The 13,344-nt window shown below is 47.3% G+C and overlaps 1 protein-coding gene and 1 long non-coding RNA gene across 2 annotated transcripts; one reads left to right on the top strand and one right to left on the bottom strand.

The window, feature by feature from the left end:
• Positions 1-310: 310 nt before the first annotated feature.
• On the bottom strand, positions 311-2,197 carry LOC125457078 (kelch-like protein 34). Its single transcript, XM_048540790.2, has one exon. The coding sequence runs from the start codon at positions 2,150-2,152 to the stop codon at positions 311-313; it is 1,842 nt and encodes a 613-aa protein (XP_048396747.1). The 5' UTR covers positions 2,153-2,197.
• A 43-nt stretch (positions 2,198-2,240) lies between these two features.
• Positions 2,241-12,085, top strand: LOC132210442 (uncharacterized). Its single transcript, XR_009446564.1, has 2 exons — positions 2,241-3,186; positions 11,599-12,085. It is a non-coding gene; the product is annotated as an uncharacterized LOC132210442 (long non-coding RNA).
• Positions 12,086-13,344: the final 1,259 nt, after the last annotated feature.

The raw sequence follows: 13,344 nt of genomic DNA, 5'->3' as shown, positions 1-13,344 counted from the left end.
GTGTGTGTGGGGGGGAGTGTGTGTGTAGTGTGTGGGGGGGAAGAGTGTGTTGGGGAGTGTGTAGTGTGTGTGGGGGGAGAGTGTGTAGTGGGGGGAGAGTGGGGGTGGGGGGAGAGTGGGGGTGGGGGGAGAGTGGGGGTGGGGGGAGAGTGGGGGTGGGGGGAGAGTGGGGGTGGGGGTGGGGGGGGAGAGTGGGGGTGGGGGTGGGGGGGGAGAGTGGGGGTGGGGGGGAGGGGGTGGGGGTGGGGGGGAGAGTGGGGGTGGGGGTGGGGGGGAGAGTGGGGGTTGGGGGGGGGGGCGGCGGTGAACATTACAAAGAGTGCAGGCCCAGGTCGCTGCCCTGGCCGGGGGGCAGGTCGAGGAGCTGCAGCATGGCGCACTGAGTGCCGCACAGGGGCAGCGGCAGCTTGCCGGCCTCACTCCAGCTGTCGGTGCGGGTGTCGTACAGCACCGCCTCGGAGGCCGCGACCTCCCGCGAGTCGTGCCACCTCTTGCCGCCGACCAGGTAGACGCGGGCGCCGAGGACGGCCAGGCCATAGCAGGAGCGGTCGAAGCCGAGCAGGGGCCTGAGGCGGCGCCAGTGGCGGCGCCGGGGCTCGTAGCACTCGATGTCGCAGAAGGGCTCGTAGGTGCCGACGAACGAGTAGAGGCGCTGCCCGACCGCCGCCATCTGATGGCCGAAGCGGGCGATGCTCATGGGCGGGCAGCTTGCCCACACCTCTCCGCCGGCCTGGTATGAGAACATGTCCGGGCTGCTCTCCGCCTGGCCTCCCTGGCGGCCCCCGGACACGTACACGGCGCGGCCTTCGTGCACCGCACACGCGTGGCCGTGCACCGGCACCGGCAGCGGGGGCAAGGCCTGCCACACGCCGCTGCTCGGGTCGTACATCTCGGCCGAGGAGAGCGAGGCCTCGGGGGACGACGAGGGCCAGGCGGCCCCCCGGCCCCCCAGCGCCAGGATGCGGCCTTCCAGCACGCAGCAAGCGAACTGCGCCCGGGGGCTCTCCATGGCGCTCACCGGGCTCCAGCGGTCGAAGCGCGGGTCGTAACGCTCGACCTGCCGCCTGACGCCGGAGCGTTTGGCCTCTCCGCCGGCGCCCAGCTCCTCGCCGCCCAGCACGAACAGGAAGTCGGCCAGGACGCACACGCAATGGTGCTGGAGCCTGGGGCAGCGGCCTAACTCCCTCCACTCGCCGGTGCTGGGCTTCAGGGCCCAGAGGCGGTCGACAGCTGCCGGCCCGGGCTCCGGGCTCTCCCCGGCGGGCTCGGGCAGCACCAAGCCGCCGACCGCCAGCAGGTGCCTCTCCCGGCCCCTCAGCGTGCTCTGGCGGTTCTGGCGGGCCGGCTGCGCCGCCTCGTCCCGGTGGTAGTCCAAGGCGCCGGAGACGAGGAGCCGGACGGCGGGGTCGAGCCGCGGCTCGGCCTGCAGGAGGCTGAGCGTGCCGGGGGGCAGCAGGCAGTAACGGAGGGCGGGCAGCAGGCGCTGGGCCTGGGCCTGCCACCTCGGCTCCTCCCAGTCCAGCCAGGCCAGCAGCAGCTCCAGCAGCTGGCTCTCCCGGAGGCCGGCCAGCCGCTCGCACTCCAGCACCGCCCGCAGGGACTCGGCGTTCAGCTCCAGCAGGCCGCTGCGCTCGGCGCCCGCCGCCAGCAGCCGCCGCAGCTGCGAGGCGATGTAGAGCTCGGCCTCCCTCTGCGCGTCGGCCAGGGCGAAGCGGGCCGCCACGTTCGCCGCCTGGCAGCAGCCGCCGGGGCTCAGGCTGCTGACCAGGTAGCGGGAGCAGAGCTGCACCGCCTCGGGCACCTGCAGGTAGCGGGCCGTCTCCAGGGTCTGCGGCAGGCTGTCGGCGGACAGCGCCAGGCACGAGTTGTAGATGAAGTCGAGGACGTGGCGCAGGCCGCTGGCCGACACCGCTTGCAGGTGCACCACCCCGGCCTTGGACTCGCGGGTGTACTCCTTGAACATGGACCTGAAGTAGTCGCTGGCGCACGCCAGCAGCGACCTGTGCGCCATGAACTCGCTGCCTTCGGCCACCAGCACGATGTCGCACAGCAGCTTGTCATTGCGGAGGCTCTGGTACTGCGACAGCACCGACTCTCCGTGTGTGGGGGACAGCGCCAGGAAATAGCTCACAGCCTGCTCCCGACTCGACATCCAACTCCCGCTGACAGCCCGGAGGGGGAGACGACAAAAGCTCCGGCACAGTACACCATGGGAGAGGGGTGGGTGGGGAGTCGGGTGGGTTTCGCCAATTCAGCTTGGGGTTGCAGCACTCCCTTTGCACGTATCGAGGGTTTCAAATCCGCACGAAGCCATTCCCGTCCGTCTTCGCCTCCGAAAGACCATCCTCGCTAAAACATCCTGCAAGTGACCCGTTGCCCGGTCCACGCGTTTCAGAGAAAAACAAGTTCTCAGTCCCACCACGCAGCCTTGTCAATAAATAAGCAATCTCGCCGATAAGTTTTGATCGCGAATCGTGGAGTCCTTTTCCTGCATTACCGCTGTCCCTCTCCAGCAGGGTGATCTCGCCCCTTCGTACTGGGGTCCCCGGCAGGGAAACTTTCCGCTAGTAGACTCCGTTTGTGGTTGCCTCTCAAATCTCTCCTTATGTTGTTCCGCACTGGAATACAAACAACAATAAAAAGAAGTCAAGGGCCCGGTTAGTTAAGGTCCGCACTGGGGATGACTTTCTCCGACCCTTACCTCTTGTTCTCGCTGCTTGATGCTGTGTCAGCGGACACCGAGGAGAAGTTGTTGATGGGATAAAATGAAGGAGGCTGGCTTGTGTGCAGCATAAACCCCATCAATGACCTGTGGGACTGAATGGCCTGTCTCCATGCTGTAAACTCGATGTAACGCACACGGCGGTGTTGGCATATATCCTGACACAACGAGGGCGCTAATGTGTACCATCCTCATGCTGGAACTGAATCTGACATCTCATAAGGAAGGTTCTAAATAAGACCCTCTATCAAATAATAATAATACCCTTGGGTAATCCAAATTATTTCTGTGCGGAAGATTTTTTTTAGTTTTCTGAAAGGTTCTGTGTCCAAATGCGTATGTCCTTCAATCGGAGAAAAGTTTCAGCTCCCCGCTGCATAACGAAAGCTGGTTTAGAATTTCGCTGTACTTAACTCACAGGAAAATCTCCGACGTTACACCCATTGTGGCACAGAGCGAGACTGGTAAGCCCATCTTGTGCGTGCTGATTCTCTCTAGAACAATCCAGTCCCGTGGAACTACTAATATTCAGATCTTCAACATGAACCTTGGAGGTTTAACTTGTAATACTTGATGCAATGATTTCTGCGCTTCTCTTTTTCCAATACAACGACAATATCATTCTGTAAACATTTAAAGAAACACTCATCTCCCGTTGTTAAGCATTGTTCACTTTGATCCTAAAATAAACAATGGTTAACTGCGGGTGATGAGTGTTTCTTCAAATGTATTTTTACTGTTTAATAATATGAGCTTTGCTTCTACGGTTCGAGAAATACAAAAAAAAGTCCCAAAATAACAGGTACGAGCCTCAAAGAGACCAATATTCAGTAATGTGCGTATTTTCGCAATTGAAGATGATTCGGCAGTAACTGTTGATGAGAGCCATGTAAAAATAACTTCCTGGCAATGGTCCCTCACCCAAACCTTACTTTACACTTTGGGGCTGGATCTTTTCTTGGATACACGTGTTAAGGTGTAGTCTTAATGACAGCACTTGATGAGTCTTTGAGATGAAACATCATTTAACGAGGTAAAAATAGGTATCAGACCAAAACAAAATGCAGCATGAATGAGGCATTGGTAATACAACAGTTTACAGTAAGGATGTCTCTTTAATTCGTCGTGTTTTCCGGGTAAGATTATGCAAAATTTCAAAGCCCCAGACAAATGGCACCAGTTAACCAGAAGGGCAGGGATGATGACGTGCTAAACCCTACAGGCAGACGGTGTGTAATAACATCGCTCAACAGGTTGGTTAGAAAAAATGGGGGTGGGGGGGGAATGGCTCCCCCTGGATTGCTAACAGTCAATCCTTCATATGTAATAAAATGTGAGGCTGGATGAACACAGCAGGCCAAGCAGCATCTCATTGTGCTCCTGAGATGCTGCTTGGCCTGCTGTGTTCATCCAGCCTCACATTTTATTATCTTGGAATTCTCCAGCATCTGCAGTTCCCATTATCTCTAATCCTTCATATGTGTCTTTTTTTTCACCAGAATATGCCCACGGCCTAATGTTCTTACTGACTCATGTCTGCCCCCTTGCCATTGAATGTTGTTTTTGTTTGTAAGGAAATGCTGAACCGGCCTTGCACACTCGCACATGTTATGTGTTCTGGTACCTCTCTGACTTCCAACTTCCGTCGCCCAGAGCATTAAGTACAGAAACTGGGACATTCTGTTGCAGTTGTACAATACGTTGGTGAGACCACTTTTAGAGTACTGTGTGCAATTCTGGTCATCCTGCAATAGGAAGGATGTTATTAATTGATAGAGTGCAAAAAAGATTTCCAAAGACATTATGAGGACTGGAGGAGCAGACAAGTGGGACCAGTTCAGTTTGTGACACTTGGTCAGCATGGACAATTTGGACCAAAAGCTCAATTTCTATGCTGTATGTCACTATGAAAAGCAGGGATTTTTTTTCTGTAGCGCATAGGAGGTTAAGGAGTAACCTTATAGAGGTTTATAAAATCATGAGGGGGCATAGATAGGGTGAATAGCCAAGGCCTTTTCCCCAGGGTAGGGGAGTTCAAAACCGGAGGGCATATTTTTAAGGTCGGAGAAAGATTTAAAAGGAACCTGAATGGCAATGTTTTCACATAGAGGGTGGTTTGTATTTGGAATGAATTGTCAGATGTAATGGTAGATGCAAGTACAGGTACAACATTAATAGACATTTGGACAGGTGCGTGAAAAAGAAAGCTTTAGAATAAGGGCCAAGTGCAGGTAGTTGAGACTGGGAAGCTTGGTTGGCATTGTTGGGATTAACCAAAGGTCTGTTTCTGTGCTGTATAACCCTAAGTAACTTCCCCTCCCTTCAATCACATTGATCTGCATCTTCTGAATTTATACTTCCAAAATGTAAAAGAATTGCTGCCTGACAAGCTAATGGTGAAGTGGGCTGATACGGCAGAACCATCATCACAAGCACTCGGAAAACCTCAGAGGGCCCCAACTGAGACTAACACAGACACAGTGAGTCAGTAGACACAGGGCGCTGGGACCACGGTTTGGTCGCAGTTGAGTTATCACTAGACAGGTCAGAACCCAGCTTCAGAGATCATTATTTTACTAGTGTTTATATCACTGAAGTGTAAATAGGCAATGTGGCAGATTTTGCTTTAACAACAAAATCCATGTTTACTATGAAGGAAAGGAGGACATAACAAAATAATCCAAGCTTTCTACTTCCAATACAAATGGAAAGGTTTTAAGCGTACAGTAAAAGTGTAATCCCATTAATCCCAGAAAACTACTTTCTAAACTGAAAAACTAAGCAGCTTTCGTGTAGTACCTAAAACACCACCTCGGCACAGGTCCTAAAATTCCACTCCTGTTACAGTTCTCAAAAACATGACTCCTATAATGCTCACCCTGGAATCCTTGTATCTAACACCACGGTAAGTTTAAGTCACATGTGAATTCAACTTATAAACTGGAATTTCGCTAGCATCTTCCTGGAGCTACCACACCTGGACTTCACTTAAATAAATGCTTCCAGGTTTTCATTCCAACAAATTTGTCATGAAACTAATTTACTAAATCCCTCATTTCCTTCCCTGGTGTACTGCCGTATCCTCTGAAAGGGTGATAGTATTCCAATTCTCATGACAGCCTCTGTGCTTGTACTCATGTTATTGCCAGTGAGTCAGTCAGCCAGCCCAGATGTTGAAAACTATGCCAAGTTGGTGCAGTTCAAATCCAGGCCTTCAAGCCTCAGAGGTGCCTCAGGTCCTCCTCCATTTGCATCCTACTCTGCTGAAAATCAGTGGTCTTTTACCAGTTATGCCTGCAGTGCTACCCTAGTGACCTCTTAGAAGCACCAGGCTGGGCAAAGGCACAGGAAGGACAGCAAATAAGTGACAAGAAGTTGAGCACTATACTGGAATGTTAGTGTTGGATTTGGTTGGTATTAAATAGTTTCTTCATGGTGGCTTTTATTTCAGGATAGTAGCTAAAAGAACACTAGACTCCTCCATCAGAGACGAATGGTAATGTTTAGAACTGTTGTGTAGTGGTGTTCCATTCAGTAGAACTGAGGTCTAACCAATCCTCATGTAGAGTGTGCATGTGCTGGCTGCCTTGTACCTTTCTTCTCCTCCCGTTCCTCCTCCCTTTACCACTTGCATTGTTAGCAGGAGCTGGACTGTCTTAATTCCCAGGTTATGGAGAATGCAACAGACCACCACAAAGCAAGATTTTTGCTTCACTGAAGTACCAATGGCTTCCTTCAAAAACATTGAGGAAATAGAATTGTTCAGAGATAACCCCACCTGAAATTTTCCTCAAATTTACCCAAGGCAGCATTGCTGTCTCATGAATGCTGGCCATATGTTGGCGTGTGGAGAGGAGGTAGCACCATGTGTAGTGTGGACAACTCTTGATGACGAGCTGCTGTACCTCTGGTTTAACATAGTGGTGGGAAGATAGCTGAATCAGCAAACTGGCTTGGAATAAATGGACTATGAATGCTGTCAAGATGAGGGTGGGTTGGGCATGGTCACACACCAATGTTCCCTTTAAGCTACGCTGGTGCACAACTATGTAGTGATGAGGAAACAAAAAACAGAAGCTGCTGGAAAAGCTCAACAAGTCTAGCAGCATCTGTGAAGAGAAATCAGGTTCAGTGACCCTTCATCAGAAACTGGATCACTCCACCTCAAACTTTAACTCTGATTTCTGTCCTGTTCTTAACTATGCTCATGTGAGATGAGCCTGGGATACTTGGCAATTCCTTTCTATAAAAAATCATTTAAAGGACATACCAATGCTCGAGTAAGTTTCTATTAATTATTTCTTGATTGTTTCTCTTTCCCTTTTTTATTAAAACTTTGATTCTCAGCAACAATTGCACCAGTTGCTCTTTTGCTCCCGGTGTCAGGACCTCAGGAATAATTTTCTCAATCAGATTCCCAGTGTCTAACCTTTTCAGAAGAGGAGGAAAGCCCACAGAGAGATGGGAGTAAGGCTGAATTTGAAAGTGATGCTTTGTGTCCAGCTCTCAGCACTCACAAACCCACATATGGAGTGAGGTAACCACAATTTTAGTAGATAAGAAGTTTGGGAAATAAGGCAGACAGGTGAGTAAGATGTCAGTGGGAGAGCCCTTTGAGGCACGTGATCATAATTCTACTAGTTTTAAAATAGTTATGTGAAAAGATAGACCCAATCTAAAATTAATGTTCAAGATTTGAGAAAGGTCAATGTTGATTTTATTAGGGAAAAATTTTCTAAAGTTCATTGGGGGTGGAAATTTTCAGGTAAATGGATGGCTGAAGAGTGGAAAGCTTTCAAAAATGAGATAAAGAGAGTCCAGGGACAGTACGTGCCTGTTAGGTTGAAGAGCAAGGCTGTTATGTATAGAGAGTGTCGATGACTAGAGAAATTGAGGTTCTGATCAAGAAAAAGAAGGAAGTATTTGTCAGGTACAGACAGCAGTGATCAAGTGAAACCCAAGAGGAGTATAACAGCAGTAGGAGTATACACAAGAGGGAAATCAGGAGGGCAAAAGGGGGACATGATATTGCTTTTTCAAATAGAGTTAAGGGGAATCCAAAGGGATTCTTCAAATACATTAAAGATAAAAGAGTAACGAGGGAGAGAATAGTACCCCTTAAAAATCAGCAAGGCCACTTACGCTTGGAACCACAGGAGATGGGGGGAGATATTCAACAAAAATTCTGCATCAATGTTCACTGTGGAAAAGGAGATGGAAGCTACAGAGCTTGGGGAAATATTTAGTGGTATCTTCAAAAGTTTCTGTGTTATAGAGGAGAAAGTGCTGGGTCTCTTAAAATGCATAAAGGTGGATAATTCCCTGGGACTGGAGCAGGTGAACCCCAAAACTTTGTAGGAAGCTGGGGAAGTGATTGCTGGACCATTAACTGACATATTTGTATCATCGATAGCCACAGATGAGGTACTAGATGGCTGGAGGTTGGCTGACGTGATGCCATATTTAAGAAAAGTGGTAATGAAAAGCCAGGGAACTATAGACCGCTGAGCCTGACATCAGTGGTTGAGAGGTTGTCGGAGTGATTCCTTGCACAGGATTTATGTGTATTTGGAAAGGCAAGAACTGACTAAAGATAGTCAACATGGCTTTGTGCTTGGGAAATTGTGCCTTACTAACTTGATTGAGCTTTTTGAAGAAATGATAGAAAGGATCAATGAAGTCAGCGTGGTCTGTATTAACTTCAGTAAAGTGTTCAACAAGGCTCCACATGGTAGATTGGTTAACAGGCTAAATCACATGGAATCCAGGGAGAACCAGCCAGTTGGGTACAAAATTGTCTGAAAGGTAGTGGTGGGGGATTGCTTTTTGGCCTGGAGCCCTGTGAGCATTGGTGAGCTGCAGGGATCAGAGCTGGGTCCACTGCTTTCAGTCATTTATACAAATGATTTGGATATGAAGTAGGAGGTATGGTTAGTAAGTTTGCAGATGACACCAAAATTGGTGATGTAGCAGACAGTGAAGAGGGTTACCTCAGGAGTACAATGGGACCTAGTTCAGATGGGCCAATGGACCAAGAGTGGCAGATGGGGTTTAATCTAGATAAATGTCAGGTGCAACATTTTGGAAAGGCAAACCAGGGCAGAACTTACACACTTAACAATAAGGTTCTGGGGAGTATTGACAAACAAATGGATCTTGGAGTGCAGGTTCATAGTTCCCTGAAAATGGAGTCACAGGTAGACAGGATAGTGAAGAAGGTGTTTGGTATGCTTGCTTCTATTGATCAGTGCCTTGACCGTAGGAGTTGGGAGGTCGTGTTTCAGCTCTACGGGACATTGGTTAGGCCACTTTTGTAATACTATATTCAATTCTTGCCCCCTGTTCAAGGAAGATGTTGTTAAACTTGAACAGATTCAGAAAAGATTTGCAAGTATGTTGCCCAGTTGGAGGGTTTGAGATATATGGAGAGGTTGGATAGGCTGGGGCTATTTTCCATGGAGTGTCAGAGGCTGAGAGGGGACCTTACAGAGTTTTATAAAATCTTGAGGGGCATGGGTAGGATGAATATTGAAGGCCTTTTCTCCAGGGTAGGGAAGTCCAAAACTAGAGGGTATAGTTCTGGTTGAGAGAGGAGAGATTTAAAAAGGGACATAAGGGGCAACTTTTTCATACAGCGGGTGGTGTTTGAATGGAATGAACTGCCAAAGGAAATGGTAGGGACTGGTACAATTACAACATTGAAAAGGCATCAGGATGGGTGTATAAATAGGAAGGGTTTAGCGGGATATGGGCCAAATGCTCGCAAATGAGACTGGATTAATTTAGTATATCTGGTCAGCATGGACGAGTTTATCAAATACCTAATGACAACAGTCATTTTCAGTGGTCATCTATAGATGAAGATGAGCAACAGTTATTATAGGTTGGTTTTTGAAAACCAACTAAGTTGCTGTCTGGAATATACCTGATCAGTTGCTAGGGATTTATCCACCAATATGCATTTTAAGATGTCCTGAACCTCCTCCTCTGTAATATGGACACTTTTCAGGATATCATTGTTTATTCCTCCATATTCTTTAGCTTCCATATCCTTCTCCACAGTAAATATTGACACCCACATCCAGCGATTTCACATATTAACAACTTTGTTAATCTTTAAGGGGCCCTATTCTCTCTCGAGTTACTTTTTTGCCCTTAATGTATTTGTAGAATCTCTTCAGACTCCCATTAACCCTATTTGCCAAGTGATCATTATAAAGCTACCAGATTGTCATGAATGTCTATCTTATCCACATCTATCTTTCTGGGGGAAAATATTGCCATCCTTACCTGACCTGGCCTACCTGTGACTCCAGCAACATGACTGACTCCTAATTGCCCTCTGCCACTCAATACATTAAACTGTGAAAGAAGAGTCCAAGAATAAAAGCCAGGCAGACCCCCTAGCATCAACCCAGTCAGTGGAAATGACAATGTTAGATTCTGCAAGTTATCCTCATTAATATAAAAGGACTTGTGCCAAAATTGGGAAAGGTGTTGCATAGATTAGTCGAGCAATAACCTGATATCATACTGAATCATACATTACAATCAAAGCCCTAGCTTCTTACAGCGTGATCCCTGGCGATGTCCTGTCCACCAACAGTGGCGACACAGTGATGTACTGGCAAGAAGAGGTAATGGTTTGAGCCCCATGAATTCTGGTGGTATCAGGTCGAACAGAAGTAAGCAAACATCCTTCCTCAATACCCTCCTTCAGCTAATGGATCAATGTTCAGCCATATCAGAAAGCCACGTGAAAGAAGTATATGGAAGTAAAGGCACTATGGATTAATTCAATGTCTATCATCATGAGTGGGTTGGTGCTGTGACCACTGATCAAACAAGCCAAGGCCTGAAAAGTTTATCTGCTAGTTCGGCCTATGGGGGTTTGTTGAGAGAAAGAATAATGGGAAAAGCCACTTCCCAGCACACTCACTAATCTAGTTGTCTCAGATGCGTCCAGGTATTACAACTGCACTGCCCTTACAAAGACTAAGTCCCATGTTCACATTGAGGATATCCTCTAACAAATTGCATGACATTCCCACCATGCTAACTAAAACACATTTAGCAACTCTGAACTAGCCATCCATAAAGTGCAAGACAACAAAATGTGAGGCTGGATGAACACAGCAGGCCAAGCAGCATGTCAGGAGCACAAAAGCTGACGTTTCGGGCCTAGACCCTTCATCAGAGAGCTCTAGGCCCGAAACATCAGCTTTTGTGCTCCTGAGATGCTGCTTGGCCTGCTGTGTTCATCCAGCCTCACATTTTGTTGTCTTGGAATTCTCCAGCATCTGCAGTTCCCATTATCTCATCCATAAAGTGCTGTGGTTCATCAGGAACAGAATTGTATTCAACTACAAGCTATAATCTCATGACCAGTATATTCATCACTGCATGATTAGCATCAACATCATCAATGTTCTTACACAGCATTCCAAGAGCAATGCCAGGCATTTTTACAAATGAGGTGTCAACCTGATTATACTACAGTAGGACTAATTACATCCAAAATAGCAAAAGATGAAAGACAGGGCAAAGTGATCAGGTCAAAGCTCAGCAGTCCTGCAACTTCCTGTCATGATAGTAATGCACAATTAACAGGAGAAAGATAAGATTCCACAAACAACCCATCTTCAATAATGTAATGGTCTGCAATCTCTAGAGGACCAACAATCATTTTATTTACACCTTTCCTTTTTTAATTGCCAGTAGAAACTCTGGCTATCTGTTTTTACATTCTATTTGATGCAGAAGGCAAACAAGATGGCAGCAGAGTAAGATGCTCCTGCTGGAGATCCTCTGCTCCACCTGTTTTTTTTCGTTCTTTTTCTTTTATTCTCTCTTTTTCACTTCCCTTAACCCTGGAGGTGAATCCTTGAGCAGCAGCAGGTGCAGGCAGCGAGTCCCAGAGCTACACAAGCAGCAAGTGCTGGAGCAGCATGCTGGCAGTGAGTCCCGAGTAGGGACCAGCGCATGGGAGGCAGTCCTGGAGCAGCAGAGTGCTGGTATGGAGCGGACTCGAGGCTTGGAGCAGAGCAGGGATGGCTATTGGAATGGTGTCTGGTGTGGGCAGTCAGACCATTTGCAATGGTACTGTGCTGAGCTACTACAATGTAATTTTTACTTGAAATGTTCTACCTGACTGTAATGTCAATCCTTGGACGATGTCTTGTTTCTATCTTACTTTTAAACTCTGTAAAGTAATGCAATTTTTTTTATTCCTCTTTTGTATCCATGATTTGTACCTAGGTACTTGTACCGAAGCTGGCACTGTAAGAGGAAGACATTGTAAAAAATTTTTATTGTATTTCTACAATGGAATACATGTGACAATAAAGGATATTATGAATCTGAGACCTTCCCTAACTCCTTTCATTAATCACCGATGGCGGATCCTCCCTTGAGAATTTTTCTTTACCTAAGTAACACTTTAAATATCTGCCAAGATGTCTTTATTGATCTGTCTCCCAGCCTAGTAAAACAGTCCTCTTCAGCTAGAATTAGAGTATGAGAGGAAGATAGTTAGCAGTATAAAAACAGAGAGGAAGAGTTACTACAGGCATTTTAAAAAAGGATGGGAGTAACTAAAGTGAGAGTGGTCCTATAGAGATTTTCCAAAATTCCTTAGATTCAGGAAAGCTCCTGCTGGACTGGCAAGTAGCAGATATAACCTCTCCATTCAAGAACAGAGGAAGGCATAAAACAAGAAACCATAGGCCAGTTAGCGTGACATCTGTCGTGGGGAAATTCTTAGAATCAATTATTAATGAGATTATAGCTGTGTATTTCGAAAAACTCAAAGCAATCAGGAAGAGTCAAAGGGAAATAAGATTTCAACTATTTATTGGAATTGTTTGAAGAAGTAATACACGTGGGAAGAAATGGAGTCTCTAAACATGTTATATGTGGATTTCCAGAAGGTATTTGTTCAGTTGCCAAATCAAAGAGTATTGCGGAAATATAAGTTCATGCCATAAGGAGTAAAATACTGGCATAGATAGAAGATTGCATGGTTGGTAGAAATTAGAGAGTATGTATAAATGGGTCATTGTTTAATCATAGGATGTGACAAGCGGAGTCCTGCTGGGCTCTGTGCTAAGGCCTCGTGTTCGTATAATTGACATCAACGACTGAGATGAGGAGAGCACAGGTATGGTAGTTAAAATAAACAAAAGAACTGCAGATTCTGGAAATCAGAAACAAAAACAGGAATTGCCGGAAAATATCAGTAAGTCTGGCAGCACCTGTGGAGAGAAATCAGAGTAAAGTTTTGGGTCAAGTGACCCTTCTTCAGAACTGATGGTTGCTAGGGTAACTTTTAGTATACAGAAGAACGAGTGAAGATAGAGTCCAAAGAGAGACAAGAACAGGTGGACTGCCAAAGAAATGCATAATGGTCAGCCTAGGAGAATGAATAACTGCTAATAGGGACTATAAGTGGCAAACAATGGATTGTGTGTAACAGCAAACAACAAGGCCTGGCGTTGTGTGGGTAGGACATGGAGAAGGTGCTTCAAGCCATAAAATTGTTGAACTCACAATTGAGTCCAGAAGGCTGTCGTGTTCTCCAGCAGAAAATGAGGTGCTGTTCTTCCAGCTTGCGCTGAACTTTG

Source organism: Stegostoma tigrinum, chromosome 12 (genome assembly GCF_030684315.1).
Source record: "Stegostoma tigrinum isolate sSteTig4 chromosome 12, sSteTig4.hap1, whole genome shotgun sequence".
Taxonomy (NCBI): Eukaryota; Metazoa; Chordata; class Chondrichthyes; order Orectolobiformes; family Stegostomatidae; genus Stegostoma; species Stegostoma tigrinum.
The sequence above is the reverse complement of the archived record's forward strand: the minus strand, read 5'-3'. Positions and strand labels throughout refer to the sequence as shown.